The sequence below is a fragment of the Pseudophryne corroboree genome, chromosome 4 (genome assembly GCF_028390025.1).
Source record: "Pseudophryne corroboree isolate aPseCor3 chromosome 4, aPseCor3.hap2, whole genome shotgun sequence".
NCBI lineage: Eukaryota > Metazoa > Chordata > Amphibia > Anura > Myobatrachidae > Pseudophryne > Pseudophryne corroboree.
The window spans coordinates 51,070,305-51,089,496 of NC_086447.1; the positions used below are offsets into that span (position 1 = coordinate 51,070,305).

At 50.1% G+C, this 19,192-nt stretch overlaps 1 protein-coding gene across 3 annotated transcripts in view; it reads right to left on the reverse strand.

Annotated features, from left to right (window-relative positions):
- PTK2B (protein tyrosine kinase 2 beta) overlaps window positions 1-19,192 on the reverse strand; it is a 252,387-nt gene that overhangs the window by 28,114 nt on the left and 205,081 nt on the right. For all 3 annotated transcript variants that reach the window (XM_063915028.1, XM_063915029.1, XM_063915027.1), the window contains 8 exons: window positions 17,987-18,084; window positions 15,235-15,319; window positions 14,886-14,986; window positions 13,733-13,848; window positions 11,002-11,102; window positions 7,206-7,295; window positions 4,524-4,728; window positions 30-129 (listed from right to left, as the gene is read on the reverse strand). In XM_063915028.1, coding sequence (XP_063771098.1) covers window positions 30-129; window positions 4,524-4,728; window positions 7,206-7,295; window positions 11,002-11,102; window positions 13,733-13,848; window positions 14,886-14,986; window positions 15,235-15,319; window positions 17,987-18,084 — 896 coding nt within the window. The remainder of the gene's footprint in view (window positions 1-29; window positions 130-4,523; window positions 4,729-7,205; window positions 7,296-11,001; window positions 11,103-13,732; window positions 13,849-14,885; window positions 14,987-15,234; window positions 15,320-17,986; window positions 18,085-19,192) is intronic.

The following is a 19,192-nucleotide window of genomic DNA, read 5'->3' on the forward strand; positions in this document are numbered from 1 at the left end:
CTTAAATGACGGGCCTGAGTGTTAGTTACCTTGGGTGGGGGCTCTAGTGGCTCAATGATTTTTGGGGGGCGTTGCCGATTATTCTTCTCTTTATCCTTTACTATCTCTTTCTCCGTCTGATAGATGTCACTGTGGATGCAATGGGGAAGAGAAGGGAAAGCATGACACAAGAGAAGGACAAATCCATCTGTAAGTGCAGATGAGTGACCGGGGAACATCTAGTTTTGTGAGACAACAGCTTAAATATCAATATCGTAGAATTAGTGGTTGAAACAAAAGTCAGTTTTATTGGTAATTTATTTGTTGTCACCATAGACGCACTATTGGCTGTGAGTAGTGACTTATCGATGACCGTGCATGTATGAGACGTATTTATTATAAAATAAGAGGCAGGTGAAAACAAGTTGCTTCTAGTTATCATTTATCTAGTAAATTCTATAAAGTGGTAGCTAGAATCTGATTGGATGCTTGGAGAAGCCCCTCCACTTGTGATGCTTTTTCCTTTACGGTTGAGAGGTGACGGGTCTGTTTATGTGTTGGTTGCTAGGAACCGGTCACATGACTGAGGCACTGTGCAGGCGGCCATGTTGTGACTGGCATTTAGGAGAATGTAGCCTGCCCATTCATTCAGCGGCATCACTGAGGCGGTTCCGGTATGAATGGTCGACCATGTTATGGTCGACAGTCATTAGGTCGACCACTATTGGTCGACATTGACATGGTCGACATGGACACATGGTCGACACATGAAAATGGTCGACACATGAAAGGTCGACATATGAAAAGGTCGACATGATTTTTTTAACTTTTTTTGGTGTCATTTTTTGCGTAAAGTGACTGGGAACCCCAATTAGTGCACCGCGTTCGCTCGCCATGCTTCGGGCATGGTGCCTTCGCTCCGCTACCGCTTCGCTCGGCACACTTTACCGTTCCAATCGTAGTCCATGTGGATCGTAAAGTATGGAAAAGTTCCCCAAAACAAAAAAAAGTTAAAAAATGCATGTCGACCTTTTCATGTGTCGACCTTTCATCTGTCGACCATTTTCATGTGTCGCCCATGTGTCCATGTCGACCATGTCAATGTCGACCAATAGTGGTCGACCTAATGACTGTCGACCATAACATGGTCGACCATGTGAACGGATACCCACTGAGGCACGGTGTGCATTGATAGGGTGATTGGACTGTATGCAGTGCAAGAAAGCAGTTATACAATGCTTGGCACCCGGGTTATTCATGGTGTAATCACATTATGAAGGTGTACATTTTTTTAGGCAGCTCTGTTTTCTGCTCAGACTGTCAATCATCCTGCGACTGAGCAATTTAATCGCGCCCGGCGCACGGAGCCCGGATCCACTGAGAGCCGGCATGAAGCAATGTGCACTCATGAACCATAAACAGTAAAATATGCCACGGGAAATGGAATTCTTTGTACTTTTAAAGATATATTAGATTATTAACTCCAATACTCTGGTTGGCCGCAGATTTTACCAGGGTTTTAATCAGCTCTGTGACTGGCGCTTTGAGGATTTATGGCGTCACGTCCATGCAGAACTGAATGTAAATCTGGGCCATGGCTTAATCAGCATTTGCAGCCAGGACGCTGATAAATAAGTGTAGTTACTGTACTTTTCTATAAGCAATTCAGTTTATATAATCAGGAGCAAAGGATGAAACACACGCCAAGCTTTCCATTTGCATTCGTAGCGTTACCAGGTATTTCATCGTGTATGGGGGCTGTACAGTAGGGGCCATTAAAGATATTTATATGGCCCGTAGTCTATTAGAAAGCACCACAGTGAAGAATTTGTAAGGTTTAATGAACTAGTGAGTATCTGGGTGGTGTCGGACGAGCAGTTTGAATGGAAGTGTTTTCCCAGCTACAGTAAAGTGTTTGTAGCATGCAATAGCTCCATTGGTGACCGTCGCATGCAGAGCCGGCACTAGCCGCTCAGCGGCTCCTGCAAAACAGGGGGGCGCAGGGATGAAGAGGCACTCTCGCCGCTTTGCCGCTGCTGGCTGCCGCTGCGTCTGTCACAGTCACACTGTGGCAGACGCTGGCAGCGTGAAGCGCATCTCCGGCTCCCTCCTCCTTCTCCTCCCCAGAGCCGGCCAGACCTATATGCCGGGTACGTAGCTGAGTTATAGGCCCTACACACTGGCCGATTTTTTGAAAGATATGAACGATCTCGTTCATAAATGAACGAGAACTCGTTCATATCATTCAGTGTGGAGGCTCCAGCGATGAACGATGTGCGGTCCCGCGCTCGTTCATCGCTGGTCCCCCGTCGGCTGTGCATGCAGGCCAATATGGACGATCTCGTCCATATTTGCCTGCAGTTCTATGGAGCCGCGTGACGGGGGGAGTGAAGAAACTTCACTCCCCCCGTCACTGCCCCCCCGCCGCCGGTTCGCTCGTCGGCCGTATCCGCCGTCGGGCAGCTCGGCGGCGGGTCGGCCAGTGAGTAGGGCCCTTTAGGCGCAACAGTGAGAGGAGGGCGCCGCGCAGCCATGGAGATAAACCAATTGCGGACCATCAGCCAATCAGGCGGGTGGCGCCACATTTGAAATAGCCGCTGACTGTACCAGTACTGAAGATCTCCGTGACGCACTGCAACATCTGATTATACTGCAGCAGTGGCAGCGGACGCTTGCTGCAGTTACAGTATAAGTCAGTGGTTACCAGCGGGAGCTAAACCAGGAGCTGAGGCTCATAGAGCACTACTGATGGCTATCTCACCGCACTGCTACATAGTGGCAGTGCGCCCGCTCCTACTGCGCTGTAACTGGCCACATACGGGGAAACTGGCCGGCCATCACCTGTGTGTGGAGCGGGGATCGCTCCCGCTGGTGACTGCAGTGAGCATTTGAGCACCCGCCGCTGCTGCAGTATATAGTCAGCTGAGTTCAGGAAGCCCTCCTAAACCCTAGCCACGCGTCACACAGTTCAGCTGCGGCTCCGGGCACTGGTAAAGGGCAGGGAGTGCAGATGGAAGCGCAGCAGTGCGGTTCTTATGGTTTTCCATGTATAATTGATAAGCTTATGGCCGGATGACCATTTAACAACAATATCTAAAGACCCCCCTACACTCACAAGAGGAGTCACATGACATCACATGGTAAGTGCCGGGACTTTACTTTCACGCTGTACTTTCAGCTATTTTTGCCACCTGTATCCTGGATTCACACCTCTCTCCCCTATTGTGTGTTTTCCCATTGTCTTCTGTGTCATCTGGGTACACACAGTTATTACATGTCTACTCCTGCCATCTGGTAGGAATACATACGATATCCCGGAGCCTGGGATGCCGGCTGTCAGAATACCAACAACGGCATCCTGGAGGTTAAATCCTGACAGGGCCCTAAACCCCAAGCTAACCTTCATCTGTAACCCCCTAACACACCCTCCCCGCAGCCTAATCCTAACCCCCCCTGCAGCCTAACCCTAACCGCTCCCAGTGGTGCCTAATCCTAAACGCCCCCCGCAGCCTAACCCTAACCCTCCCCCCCCGCAGCCTAACCCTCCCCCCCTCCCCATAGCCTAACCCCTCCCCCCCACAGCCTAACCCTAACCCTCCCCCCAGCAGCCTAACCCTATCCTTCCCTCCGCAGCCTAACCCTAACCCTCCGCCCCACAGCCTAACCCTAACCCCCTCCCCATAGCCTAACCCCTCCCCCCAGCTGTCTAATCCTCCCCCCAGCAGCCTAACCCTCCCCCCCTGCAGCCTAACCCTAACCCCCCTCCCCATAGCCTAACCCCTCCCCCCTCGCAGCCTAACCCCTCCCCCCCGCAGCCTAACCCTCCCCCCAGCAGTCTAACCCTCCTCCCCCCCTGCAGCCTAACCCTAACCCCCCTCCCCATAGCCTAACCCCTCCCCCCCCCCGCAGCCTAACCCTAACCCTCCCCCCCTGCAGCCTAACCCTAACCCCCCCTCCCCCCGCAGCCTAACCTTTCTGTGTGGCACGACTACTGTGGGCATTCTATGTGGCACTACTACTGCGGGTTTTATGTGTATATTAGAGACACTAATGTGGGTATTGTGTATAAGGAGCACTACTGTGTATCATAATGTGAATTAGGTACACTACTATTTGGTGTAATATGAATCAGGGGCACTACGTGTGGTATAATGTGAATAAGATGCGAGACCACACCCCATTGGCGCGCACCGCCCCTTTATTACGCATGGGAGGGCGCAAATGTATTGTTTGCAGGAGGGCGCCGAACACCCTAGCACCGGCCCTGGTTGCATGTAATGTTTATTATCCTTTATAGAACAGGGGAGAAGTGAAGACCCTTCTATGCCATCAGAGCCTGATTAGGAACCTGTGGGGCCCTAGGTAAGATACTGGTTTGGGCCCCTTGTTCACCTCTGGGGGGGGGGTTTAAAAAAAGCTAGCAGTTCCACGTGCGGCTCCTTCAGTGCAAAAACTTGTAGAACTTTCCCTTCTGAGTATATACTATATACGGTATAGCGCTGTGAGGGCCCCGGTGGTGCACTACCGTCCTGTGGTTACTTTACCTCAAGCTGCAGACAAGCTCGGTAAATTTGGGTCTCTCCGAGGGGTCATAGGTCCAGCATCTGGTCATTAGTGTGTAGAGAGTCGGCGGGCAGGTCTCCGGCTTCGGAAGACGATCTCCTTTCTCAATGACGCTGATCACGTCTTTGTTTTCCAGCCAGAAGAACGGCTGTTTGCCAAATGAGAGTATTTCCCACATACAGACCCCTAAAAAAAAATACATTTAACAGAATTAAAAAATAAAAAAGTCTTTAAAACTATCAAGTTCTTGCCAAGAAAAATACATGTACTGGCTGGCCATCTCCCGTATAATTCACCTGAGCCCACTGCACACACTGGGGTGGTAGGTAATGGTTCGTGCTCCTTCCTTATGCAGATCTCATTCCCAGCCGTCATTCTACCGCGCAGTAGACCATGCAACGTCCATATTTTAAACATGCTTCTTTACAATAAAGTACATTCATTATGTGCCGGATTTGCCTTTTTTTTGCGATTTTTTTAAAATATCAATTTAACTTAATGAACTGTTTATGTCATTATTCCTTTGTCTGTTGTCTTTCACCCCTTTTTTTTGTTTTTTTTGCAATATGAATTACCAAACGTTTTTGTATTTCTTTTATTCGCCGTAATAATCACCGCTGAGATAATTGGCGGGATGTAATGAAATCCGAGTTCGGAGGCCGTGCGGGATGTCGGTCGAACTTGGGTGTTTTTTAAAAGAGGCAATCATGTACATGGTAGGGTTTATCCTTCTACATGACTGCCCCTTGAAAAAAAACGTCCAAGTTCGCCCGGTATTCCGCGCGGCCGCCAAACTCGGATTTCATTACATCCCGCCACTCTATTGACTTCTGCTTGTTTAATCTTAACATGTCTAAGACTGAGCTGATCATCTTCCCTCCCTCCCGCATAACCTCACCTCCCACACTCTCACTATCTATAGATGGCACTACTATCTCCTCTAGCCCCCAAGTGATCTGTCCTTGAGTAATCCTTGACTCCTCCCTCTCCTTCACACCACTGTTTCCATCTCAAAAATATTTCCAGGATCAGACCCTTCCTCACCACGAACACTACGAAGATCCTTCTCCACTCTCTGGTCATCTCCAGATTGGACTACTGTAACCTCCTCCTATCTGGCATCCCTGACTACTGCCTCTCTCCACTCCAATCTATCCTCAATGCTGCTGCCCGGCTCATCTTCCTCACCAAACATACTACGACTGCCTTACTTCTTTTGCTAGCCCTTCACTGGCTTCCCTTCCCTTTCAGAATACAATTCAAGTGTCTCACACTCACTTACAAAACCCTCACCCACTCCTCTCCCACTTACATCTCTGACGTCATCTCCCTTTACACTCCCACTCACCCTCTTCGCTCCACAAACACATGCCTCCTCTCCTGCCTACTGATTAGCTCCTCCCACTTCTACCTCCAAGATGTTGCAAGTGCTGCTGCCTATCTCTGGAATTCTCTACCTCTCCCCCTCAGACTCTCCACCTCTCTACAAAACTTCAAACGGGTTTTCAAGACCCACTTCCTCACCAAACCCAGCCAACTCTCATCCTAACCTTCTGTCCCACGCTCACTTTCTACCCCATCTGTGTCACTGCTATCTGTCTGCCCCGCCCCTTCAGAATGTAAGCTCTCCCGAGCAGGGCCCTCTTCCCTCATGTCCTTCTCTTATAGTCTGTTTTCTTGTTTTGCTCGTTTGTTTTATGTACTTTGTCAGGCACCGCAGAACCCTTGCGGCACCATGTAAATAAACTATAATAATAATAAAGGTGGGACAGAACAGAGATTTGCAAACAATAAAAGGCTTAACTTAATTAATTTTTCCCCCCCATCTAATTGCCTATCAATACTGGGGCAAGTTTATCCACGGCAGGGCTCCCAAGGTATTTTGTAGGCCCCGGTACTAATGAGGGAATATGGCCAAGCATGAGCATGAGGATGTGGCAAAATATTCACTAACATTGGGTGAACCTCCAGAGTCCATGGCTCGCTTGCTTCCGTCCCCACTGGGCCCACCGGACAGATCTGGCCCAGGGTAATTAGTATACTCCCCTTTTCAGAATTTTAGGGTCATGGCTAGGGTTAGGTGTAGGGTTAGGATAGGCTGTCGTAAGTGTTACCGTAAGGCTGTGGTTAGGGCTAGTTCACATGTCTATGGCAAACTGCATGGTTGACTTGCCATCTGTCAACATTTTGCCAATGTTGGCACTGAGAATGATGACATTTGTTGTCACTTTCTGTTTGTGTCAACATTCTGAACGTCAACTTTTTATACCACACCTAATAATTTCATTATCATTTCTTGGAGTAAATAAACATTTCTATTTTATTGCCAGTTATATTGATAGAGGAGATGGGGATAGGACGCCGATTTATGAACTTATTGATGGTAAACTGCAGAATAAGGTAAAGGTGGCATCAGGGAAACCAGACGCGATAAGACCAAGCGCAGCAGTAACCGTACATCCCAATCTGCTGCCGCCTCTGCTCCTTTATACCTCATACTTTCTTTCTGCTTTGACACAATGGTTTCGCTGTTTCTGCAGTCCTTATTTCTCGTTATATAATTTCTCTACAAGTGCCATCACTTATTATAACTAAAGAAATGTGCAGAGCAGACACCAGCCGTACAGCCAAAAGATGGATCAGCCGGCACAGAAATCTCTCACCGAACATCCAGACATCGCTGGCCGATGTAAAGCGACGGAAGTTGATAGATTCTGGTGCCATCCACTTGATTGGGAGACGAGTTACAGAGGCTGTGGAGAGAGAGAGGTGGAAGAAAGGATGAAAGAGGAAAAGAGGGAGAAAGCGGGGAGAGTGAGAGGGTGGGGGAGGAAGAGGGAGAAAGACAGAAGGAGAGAGAAGAAGAGATAGAAAGAGACAGATAGAGAGAGGGAGAGAGAGGTGAGAGGATGAAAGAAGAAACGATGGAGAAAAGGGGGAGAGTCAGAAGATGGGAGAGGAAGAGGGAGAGAGGAGAAGAAGAGAGGGAGAGAAACAAAGCGAGAGAGGCGGAAAAGAGAGGGAGAGAGAGAGAGAGGTGGGGAGAAGGATAAAAGAGGAAAAGAGGCAGAAAGGGGGGAGAGTGAGAGGGTGGGGGAGGAAGAGGGAGAGAGATACAGAAGGAGAGAGAAGAGAGGTAGAGACACAAAGTGAGAGATAGGGAGGGAGAGAGAGAGAGACAGAAGGATAGAGAGATGTGGGGGAGGGAGAGGATGATCGACGAAAAGAGGGAGAAAGGGGGAAGAGTGAAAAGGTTGGGGAGGAAGAGTAAGATAGACAGATGGAGAGAGAAGAAGAGAGGAAAAGACACAGAGAACAAGAGAGAGAGACAGGGCAGAGAGAGGGAGAGAAAGGTGGGTGGGAAGGAGAGGAAGAAAGAAGAAAAGAGGGAGAAAGGGGGAAGAGTGAGAGCGTGGGGGAGGAAGAGGAAGATATAGACAGATGGAGAGAGAAGAAGAGAGGAAAAGACACAGAGAATGAGAGAGAGAGAGACAGGGCAGAGAGGGGGTGAGAGAGGTGGGTGGAAAGGAGAGGAAGAAAGAAGAAAAGAGGGAGAAAGGGGGAAGAGTGAGAGGGTGGGGGAGGAAGATAGATAGATGGAGAGAGAAGAAGAGAGGAAAAGACACAGAGAACGAGAGAGAGACAGGGCAGAGAGAGGGAGAGAGGTGGGTGGGAAGGAGAGGAAGAAAGAAGGAAAGAGGGAGAAATGGGGGGAGAGGGAGAGGGTGGGGGAGGAATAGAAAGATATAGACAGATGGAGAGAGAAGAAGAAAGGAAAATACACAGAGAACGAGAGAGAGACAGGGCAGAGAGAGGGAGAGAGGTGGGTGGGAAGGAGAGGAAGAAAGAGGGAGAAAGGGGGGATAGTGAGAGGGCGGAGGAGGAAGAGGGAGAGAGAGAGAGAGAATGAGCCATTAGTTGAGTAAAACGTGCATACATACTGTATTAAAAAAGTTAAAAAAAAAAACCATTCTCATATGTATAAAATAATCCAATAATCTCAGATTGACAGCTATCTACCCCTATTTCAGCACTAAAAGCATAAAAGATGCAAATCTAATTAATAATCCAGAGAATACACTCCTACATAAAAATAGTAGGACAATTTGTGCAAAGGAGGATAAAGAGGTGGGGTGGGAGAGTGCAGCAGACAGGGAGAGGGAAGGGGGGGAGAGTGCAGCAGACAGGGAGGGGGAAGGGGGATGGGTGGGACAATGCTGCGGACAGGGAGGGGCAAGGGGGATGGGGTGGGACAGTGCTGCGGACAGGGAGGGGCAAGGGGGATGGGCTGGGACAGAGCCGGGGACAGGGAGGGGGAAGGGGAAGGGAGAGTGCAGCAAACCGGGTGGGGGAAGGGGGATGAGGTGGGAGAGTGCAGCAGACAGGGAGGGGGAAGAGGTATGGGGTGGGACAGTGCTGCGGACAGGGAGGGGCAAGGGGGATGGGGTGGGACAGTGCAGCAGACAGGGAGGGGGATGGGGTGGGACAGTGCAGGGGACAGGAAGGGGGATGAGGTGGGAGAGTGCAGCAGACAGGCAGGGGGAAGAGGTATGGGGTGGGACAGTGCTGCGGACAGGGAGGGGCAAGGGGGATGGGGTGGGACAGTGCAGCAGACAGGGAGGGGGATGGGGTGGGACAGTGCAGGGGACAGGAAGGGGGGATGGGGGACAGTGCAGTGGACAGGGTGGGGGATGGGGTGGGACAGTGCAGCAGACAGGGAGGGGGATGGGGTGGGACAGTGCAGGGGACAGGAAGGGGGATGGGGGGACAGTGCAGCGGACATGGAGGGGGAAGAGGGATGGGGGTGGGACAGTGCAGCGGACAGGGAGGAGGATGGGGTGGGACAGTGCAGGGGACAGGGAGGAGGATGGGGTGGGACAGTGCAGGGGACAGGGAGGAGGATGGGGTGGGACAGTGCAGGGGACAGGGAGGAGGATGGGGTGGGACAGTGCAGGGGACATGAGGTGGATGAGGTGGGAGAGTGCAGCAGACAGGCAGGGGGAAGAGGTATGGGGTGGGACAGTGCTGCGGACAGGGAGGGGCAAGGGGGATGGGGTGGGACAGTGCAGCAGACAAGGAGGGGGATGGGGTGGGACAGTGCAGGGGACAGGAAGGGGGGATGGGGGACAGTGCAGGGGACAGGGAGGAGGATGGGGTGGGACAGTGCAGGAGACAGGGAGGAGGATGGGGTGGGACAGTGCAGGGGACAGGGAGGAGGATGGGGGGGACAGTGCAGGGGACAGGGAGGAGGATGGGGTGGGACAGTGCAGGGGACAGGGAGGAGGATGGGGTGGGACAGTGCAGGGGACAGGGAGGAGGATGGGGGGGACAGTGCAGGGGACAGGGAGGAGGATGGGGTGGGACAGTGAAGGAGACAGGGAGGAGGATGGGGTGCAGAGGACAGGGAGGAGGATGGGGTGGGACAGTGCAGGAGACAGGGAGGAGGATGGGGTGGGACAGTGCAGGAGACAGGGAGGAGGATGGGGTGCAGAGGACAGGGAGGAGGATGGGGTGGGACAGTGCAGGAGACAGGGAGGAGGATGGGGTGGGACAGTGCAGGGGACAGGGAGGAGGATGGGGTGGGACAGTGCAGGGGACAGGGAGGAGGATGGGGTGGGACAGTGCAGGGGACAGGGAGGAGGATGGGGTGGGACAACAAGGAGGAGGGGGGGAACTGTACAGGATTTGGATTTATTTAAAAGAATATTATTTTCACGTAATATAATCAATGAAACCAGTTGGCTGTAACTACTGTACAAACTGGCCGTGCACTTTCACCAGTCTGCAGATGCCATGGGCATACACTATTCACCTTACTGAGCCGGCAAATGCCATTGTTAATTAATGGGGGTGGGGGAAACTGTGTGTGGGTGCTTTTTACCCAATCTACCCACAGGGTACTAAACAACCTGAAGCAGCTCCGGAACAGCCCTAGAGAAGGTGCATTGAGAGTCCAAAACCAAGTCACGCTCTATGCCATAAAGGTCAAAGATCACAACTAATACGAGGATCCCGGCTCACTTACTATCAACAGCCCTATTGGGAAGCTACTCCTCAAGTGGTGAGTCCTCCTGCACAGCATCTTTATTTAAGGGTGATCACCCCTGAAGACTCAAACAGCACCATATGTGCTACAGAGGACTGAGTCTTCTTGACACCGGCAGCACGAAAGGAACAGGTTGTCAGATCTACTGAGCTGTGTGTTATATATTAAACCCTAGTGGGTGGAATTTTGATATTTTAGGAATATTATTATTTGCAATTGCAAATATATTTTAAATGAAGTACCTATGTGTTTTTATAACAAAATATTAAATGTATCATTGAATGAATAAAAACAATTGAGTGTACACATATTCATCTGAGCGCTGCTCTTCTTTTGTTCTATTGGTTTGCACGTGTGTGCGTGTGCGTGTATCCTGCTGAAACAGAGTCTGGTGACCCAATGAGAGTACCTACCTTTGTAGTATTCCTCCTCTTCTAAGTACCTTGAGAGGCCAAAGTCTCCTAATTTTACGCACTCGTGAGAGGCCACCAGGATATTCCTGGCGGCGATGTCCCTGTAATAGAAGACCCGGGATTACTGGATGAACGTTACATTGGCAATATGGAATACCCATAGCCTGCTGCAAGCCATTACCTGCAAAAGTTATACACACAGATATTACAGAGCAACACTACATGCATGCAACGGGCACCTGCACGGAACCTCTATATAAGACCACAGTATCCCCGTGTCTGTGACCTGCTTTGCCCGATGTTTAGTGCTAGTAAAACCCAGGCAATCATTGAGGGTAATTCAGACCTGATCGCTGGGCAGCGATTTTTGCAGCCCTGCGATCAGATAGTCGCCGCCTACAGGGGGACGGTATTTTCACTGTGCGATCGCATGTGTAGCAGAGCTGGGCAAACAGATTTTGTGCAGTCTCTGCGCAGCCCAGGACTTACTCATCCGCTGCAATCACTTCGGCCTGTCCGGGACCGGAATTGACGTCAGACACCCGCCCTGCAAACGCTTGGACACGCCTGCGTTTTTCCAACCACTCCCTGAAAATGGTCAGTTGCCACCCACAAACGCCTTCTTCCTGTCAATCTCCTTGTGATCGTCCGTTTGAATGGATTCTTCACACAAACCCATCGCTGGCTGGAGATCCCTGTTGCTGCGGTCCGTTGCGCCAGCGCATTGCGGTGCGTTTTGTCTGTATTACCCCCATTGTCATTTTACTCTTCTCTTAAATTAAAGTGACCACTGGGGGCAGCGTTCCACTGAAAACTGTGACTGGACCTGTAATACAGTTTCCTGTAGAGCAGTGGAAATGGGGTATTTTACCCCATGAAATTCCTGGGGGTAATGGACGGTCACACTGCCGAGACACAGCCCCGTCCAGCACCGGCCGGCTTGCGATGTGACGTGCTGACGTCACACCGCGCTTCCTCCTGCCCACCCTTCCTGTGTTGTCCTGTCCTCCCACCCGCGGGCCGCCAACCCACACACAGAACAGTGGGAAATTCCCACTGACATTACTGAGGTGAGGATGTGACCATCTGTCTCCTAAAAGTCGTGCCATCCCCCCACCCCCCTCTACCCCCTACCCCCCTCATCCATCTTTCTTCCATTCAGTCTGGTATTTTGGGAGAAAGTGTTAATTAACCCATTCATTGCCAAAAAATAAGTAACGAAAATTATAAAAAAAAAATGAAATGCCATATAAACAGTGATAACCAGTATATATGCACAATAATATACGATTTCCTTCCTTTCAAATCAAGGGGGGTAAAAGGTAAAAAATTTCCCTGACCCCTGACCCATGCTGTAGAGGATGACTGAAGCACTTATTGAATATTTCCATAGAATAATAGGTTACCCTTCCTGATAGAGGAGGCTACAGATAAATCAGACTCTGGCCGTCAGTCTGTGCAGACACTCGTATGCCTCACAACTGGCAGATTACTGTACCTATGAGGTGTAACCACGTCACTGCGATGACATTTGCGTTACAGCCCTATACAGTAGCGCTGGCGTCTCCCGGGGAGCAGAGGTGGGAGAATCTAGCAGTCATACAGTACCAGTGATATAAGCACAGGCATCTCTGCTGGGAGAGGGTTTATTATATGGTTTATGTTTATTTTTAGCCTAATGCAGAAAGTTGGGGCAGAGTCACCGTTCCGGGACCCTCGTCCTTCTTTATATATAGACCCCAGTAATTGGACGTTTATAGATTAAAGAAAAGGACATGTACAGTATTACACCTTCTAAGGAGTGGAGAAGCAGACAAGTGGAGGTGTTGCCCATAGCAACCAAATAGATTCTAGGTAGCTTTTATCAAGCACATTCTATAACATGATAGATAGAAGCTGATTGGTTGAAATGGGCAGCTTCTCCACTTGTCCACTCTTTGCAAGGTTTGAACCATCTCCCCCAAAGTCTGTTACACTAGACAGATTGACTTGGTTGGATATGTGCCATGGGCCACTAAGGGAAGGTACTGGATATGTGCCACGAGCCACTTGGTTGAAGTACTGGACACGTGCCACAGTACACTAGGGGGAGGTACTAGACATGTGCCAGGGACCACTAGGGGGAGATACTGGACAGTGCCATGAGCCACTAGGGGGAGGTACTGGACATGTACCACAGGCCACTAGGGGGATACTGGACAGTGCCATGAGCCACTGGGGGGGTGGTAGTGGACATGTCCACGGGCCCCTAGGGGAGATTAATAGGGGGAGGTACTGGACAGTGCCATGGGCAACTATGGGTGGTAGTGGACATGTGCCACGAGCCAATAGGGGGAGGTACTGGACATGTGCCATGGGCCTAGGGGAGGTACTGGACATGTGCCAGGGGCCACTAGTGGGAGATACTGGACAGTGCCATGAGCCACTAGGGGGGGTGGTAGTGGACATGTCCACGGGCCACTAGGGGGAGATACTGGACAGTGCCATGGGCAACTAGGGGTGGTAGTGGATATGTGCCATGGGCCACTAGGGGGAGGTACTGGACATGTGCCATGAGCCACTAGGGGGGGTGGTAGTGGATATGGGCCACTAGGGGGAGGTACTGGACATGTGCCATGAGCCACTAGGGGGGGTGGTAGTGGACATGTCCACAGGTCACTAGGGGGAGGTACTGGGCTGACAGGGTGGATTAGTAAGAGATCTCTCAGAGATCACTGAAGAGATGGGTTACCTGTGGACGCAGCTTATTCCTTCCAGGTAGGCGAGCGCCTTGCAGATCTGTAGTGAGTAGAGAATCATGGTGAGGACCTGCAGGGTGCTCTTGTGCTTCTCCAGGTAGTTGCCGAGCTGCAGAGAGATCACACGCATGGTGTTACTACAGTATGAGTATGCAGCAGCATCTGCCATACAAGTGTCTGTGATGGGACCATGGAAATCATAAACCACATATATAAGTCACATTATTCCTGAGACTCAGGTGTGTTACCTGCAGCACGCTCTTCTCCGCGGCCTATCATCGCAGTGACGCTGCACTGATGTCATGCCACAGACATAGGGGAGGGTTAGGATTAGGCACCAGGGGGAGGGTTAGAATTAGGTTTAGGATTAGAGTTAAAATAACAGAAAACTCCATGTCAACCTTTCTGTGTCGACTATTTGCACGTCAAACTTTTGGCCCTGTTGACCTAAGTCCATGTCGACAAAATCAACTATCCACCCCTTGACCCTGTTGATCTATTGCTTGTCGACCATCTGGTGTCAACATATTGACTACACACTGTCGACGTTTCAGTCCACACCTCTTGGAAACCGCTGGGTGACTGCTAATACCCTTTGGGGGTCATTCTGACCCGATCGCACGCTGCAGTGTATCGCAGCGGAGCGATCGGGTCAGAACTGCACATGCGCCGGCGCATGCCAGACGGCCGAAGGCTGTCGGGCCGCTACGATCGCCCCTGCCTGATTGACAGGCAGAGGTGGTCAATGGGTGGGGGGGCGGCCAACGCAGGCGTGGGCGGACCAAACGGGGGGGGGGGGGGGCGGGCACCGCCGTGGCTGCGTGACGTCACACGCAACTGCTACGGGCCGGGGAGCGATGAGTAGCTCCCGGCCAGCACGCTAAAGCTGCGCTGGCTGGGAGCTACTGCTACCGCTGTGCGATGCCTTTGCACTTCTGCGGGGGGGAAACGGCACTGACATGCGGGGCGGGATAGCCCTGTGCTGGGCGTCTCCCCACATGTCAGTGTGAATGATCGTAGTGACCCCCTTTGTTACTAGTCAGCTTGTCCTTCTGCCACACACGTAGTAATTCCTTACACAGGCCATAATCAATATAACGACCATACCCAACACACTGCAGAATGATCCCCACGTTATGTCATTACCTCCCCATATGGGTACAGCTCCATCACTATCCAGATGGGGTCGTCCTCTATAATTCCGATCAGCTTCACAATGTGCGGGTGGTCCAGATTCCTCATCAGATCTACAAATGTAAGGACAGGAGGAGTTACACCCCGCCAAGGCTTCCGCGCTACGGCTGCCCCTTGTCTTGTCGTCTTATGGGAAGTAGACGAGATCCACTACAGATACAGTGACTGCGGCTTCTGCGGAGCTGCCGGTCGCCTCTTATGGATCCTATCAATAGGTCTTTGCATAGAACAGTGACTGTCTAGAAAAGGAAAATGAACAATTGATTCCTCAGTAGGTTAATTGCGGCCTATTAACACTCACAGGCTTCACTCATGAACTTTTCCTTGACATCCAGAGCGCAGTCCTTCTTACACGTCTTCACGGCGACGTTCACCCGCTCGCCTTTCTGCAGAATAACCGAGATCTCGTCACAGGTTACACTTATACCGCCCTGGTTACAGCCAACCCACGGATCTAGAATCTAGGGCTCTGATTCCGAGTTGATCGCTCGCTAGCTACTTTTAGCAGCCGTGCAAACGCATAGTCGCCGCCCACGGGGGAGTGTATTTTCGCTTTGCAGGAGTGCGAACGCCTGTGCAGCCGAGCGGCAGCAAACACATTTTGTGCAGAACAAGACCAGCCCTGTAGTTACTTAGGGGGTAATTCTGAGTTGATCGCAGCAGCAGATTTGTTAGCAGTTGGGCAAAACCATGGGGGTCATTCCGAGTTGTTCGCTTGCAAGCTGTTTTTAGCAGCTTTACACACGCTAAGCCGCCGCCTACTGGGAGTGAATCTTAGCATCTTAAAATTGCGAACGAAAGATTCTCAAAATTGCGATTACACACCTCTTAGCAGTTTCTGAGTAGCTTCAAACTTACTCGGCATCTGCGATCAGTTCAGTGCTTGTCGTTCCTGGTTTGACGTCACAAACACACCCAGCGTTCGCCCAGACACTCCTCCGTTTCTCCAGCCACTCCCGCGTTTTTCCCAGAAACGGTAGCGTTTTTTCACACACACCCATAAAGCGGCCTGTTTCCGCCCAGAAACACCCACTTCCTGTCAATCACATTACGATCACCAGAACGATGAAAAAGCCGTGAGTAAAATTCCTAACTGCATAGCAAATTTACTTGGCGCAGTCGCAGTGCGAACATTGCGCATGCGCACTAAGCGGAAAATCGCTGCGATGCGAAGAAATTTACCGAGCGAACAACTCGGAATGACCACCCATGTGCACTGCAGGGGGGGAGGGGCAGATATAATATGTGCAGAGAGAGTTAGATTTGGGTGGGTTATTTTGTTTCTGTGCAGGGTAAATACTGGCTGCTTTATTTTTACACTGCAATTTAGATTTCAGTTTGAACGCATCCCACCCAAATCTAACTCTCTCTGCACATGTTACATCTGCCCCACCTGCAGTGCCCATGGCCCTCATTCCGAGTTGTTCGCTCGTTAGCTGCTTTTAGCAGCATTGCACACGCTAGGCCGCCGCCCTCTGGGAGTGTATCTTAGTTTAGCAGAATAGTGAACGAAAGATTCGCAAAATAGCGAAAAGAAATTTCTTAGCAGTTTCTGAGTAGCTCCAGACCTACTCACAAATAGCGATCAGCTCAGGCCGTTTCGTTCCTGGTTTGACGTCACACACACGCCCAGCGTCCGGCCAGCCACTCCCCCGTTTCTCCAGACACTCCCGTGTTTTTGCCTGACACACCTGCGTTTTTCCGCACACTCCCAGAAAACGGCCAGTTTCCGCCCAGACACACCCACTTCCTGTCAATCACACTACGATCACTTCAACGATGAAAAATCTTCGTTCTGCCATGAGTAAATCTACTAAGTTCTTAGTAAAATTACTAAGCGCATGCACACTGCGTACCATGCACATACGCATTTTTGCCTTAATCGCTCCGTAGCGAAAATCGGCAACGAGCGAACAACTCGGAATGACCACCATGGTTTTGCCCAACTGCTAACAAATTTGCTGCTGCGATCAACTCAGAATTAGGCCCTTAGTCTGTGCGATGATTGCTGCGACGAAGGTCCCGGTATTGACGTCAGATACCCGCCCAGCAAACGCCCGGCCATGCCTGCATTTTTCCAAACACTCCCAGAAAACGGTCAGTTGGCACCCAGAAACTCCCACTTCCTGTCAATCTCCTTGCGTCCGCCAGTGCGACTGGAAGCGTCGCTAGAACCTGTGCAAAACCACAAAGCTCTTTGTACTTGTACGACGCGCCTGCGCATTGCGGTGCATACGCATGCGCAGATTAGCCCCGTTCTGCTATAATCGCTGCGCTGCGAAAATCTGTAGCGAGCGATCAACTCAGAATGACCCCCTAGGCCCGTGCAGAGCTGCAACTACACCGGATGATGGACTTCTTCCTGATTGACTGTTTTTTAATTGATTCCCTCCCCCTTCAAGAAAAATAATCCCCGCTTGCCAATTTGAATAAAAAAAATAATAAACCCTTTCCAAGCCTCATTGGGTTTTTTCTACAAGCCATCAAAAAAGCTTGTAGAATGTAGAGAGATAAAGTGGAGAGAGATAAAGTACCAACCAATCAGCTCCTAATGGTCATGTTTCAAACACAGCTTGTAGAAGATGATTGGCTGGTATTTTATCTCTCTTCATTTTATAAATCTCCAAGGTTTGATACATCTGCCCCAAAGTCCCATAAACACAATATACTGTAGCAGGCATTCCCAACCTCATTCCTCAGGGCACACTTACAGTGCAGGTTTTAGGGATATCCAGCCTTCAGCACAGATGGTTACATCAAATTAACTGAGGTACTAATTAAGTCACCTGTTCTCAAGCAGGGATATCACTGAAACCTGGACTGAGGTTAGGAATGCCTTCAATATAGTGACAGATTCAGACACAGATGTGTCCGCATACACCTAATGTACAGTGAAATCCCGCAAATAGTGCTATTCGTGGAGCGTCTATGTTGCGCCGTGCGTTTTGCACCACACGTGGGTAAAGGGATAAGTGTATGAGGCCACATCTGTACCTCCAACATTCAGAACAGGTCCATGGTGTAGCCACCACTTCCAGACTCAGAGCACTTACCTGCGTTTTATACACCCCGTCATACACTTCTCCAAAGAATCCTTCACCCAGGATCCTGCCCAGGATAACGTCATCTCGGCTCATGGTATAGCGCAGTCCTGCGAGTACAATACATCTCCTCATAATAGCTGTACCCTGTACTCCTGACAGCGGCTGTACCCTGTACTCCTGACAGCGGCTGTACCCTGTGCTCCTGACACCGGCTGTACCCTGTGCTCCTGACAGCAGCTGTACCCTGTACTCCTCATAATAGCTGTACCCTGTACTCCTGACAGCGGCTGTACCCTGTACTCCTGACAGCGGCTGTACCCTGTGCTCCTGACAGCGGCTGTACCCTGAGCTCCTGACAGCGGGAGCACCCTGTACTCCTGACAGCAGCTGTACCCTGTACTCCTCACAATAGCTGTACCCTGTACTCCTCACCACAGCTGTACCCTGTGCTACTCACAATGGCTGTACCCTGTAATCCTCACCACAGCTGTACCATGTACTCCTCACAATAGCTGTACCCTGTACTCCTCACCACAGCTGTACCCTGTACTCCTCACAATAGCTGTACCCTGTAATCCTCACCACAGCTGTACCATGTACTCCTCACAATAGCTGTACCCTGTACAGTTACTAAAATTATATATAGACACACAGACGCGAAAGAATTTTTATCGCTCCTGTGTGTCTATATTAATTCGGGCGCGAAGTACTTTTCAAATATATAAACTAGTCAAAAAACATTAGATTATATAAAACTACAAGCTGCTCCCACTTGGTACTCTGAAATATTACCAAAGATAAAATAAAACTAATATATATATATAAAGGGAGAGAGCGCATAAAGTTTTATAAGGTTTTATTACAATTTAAAAACATAAAAAGGTTCTTTCCTTGTTTGCAATATTAATACATGCATATATTACTAAATGCTGATTAAACCACTTAATATATATAATTTGTACTACTAACATATGTATCATTAATCAACCGTCTGTATTGATTCCACTTAGTCCATAAATTGTGATTTTGATGACAGCTGCTACAGAATATCAAACGCAGGTTCCAAAATCCCTTTCTGTGTTTACTCAGATAGATATTTTGTAATTATGTCCCACACCTGAGAGAAGCACTCATAGGATTGAACTGTGGTATTTAAAATGGATACAGGCTTCAGTATTGATTAGATTTGCTCTGAATGGCCATTCATCTGTAAAT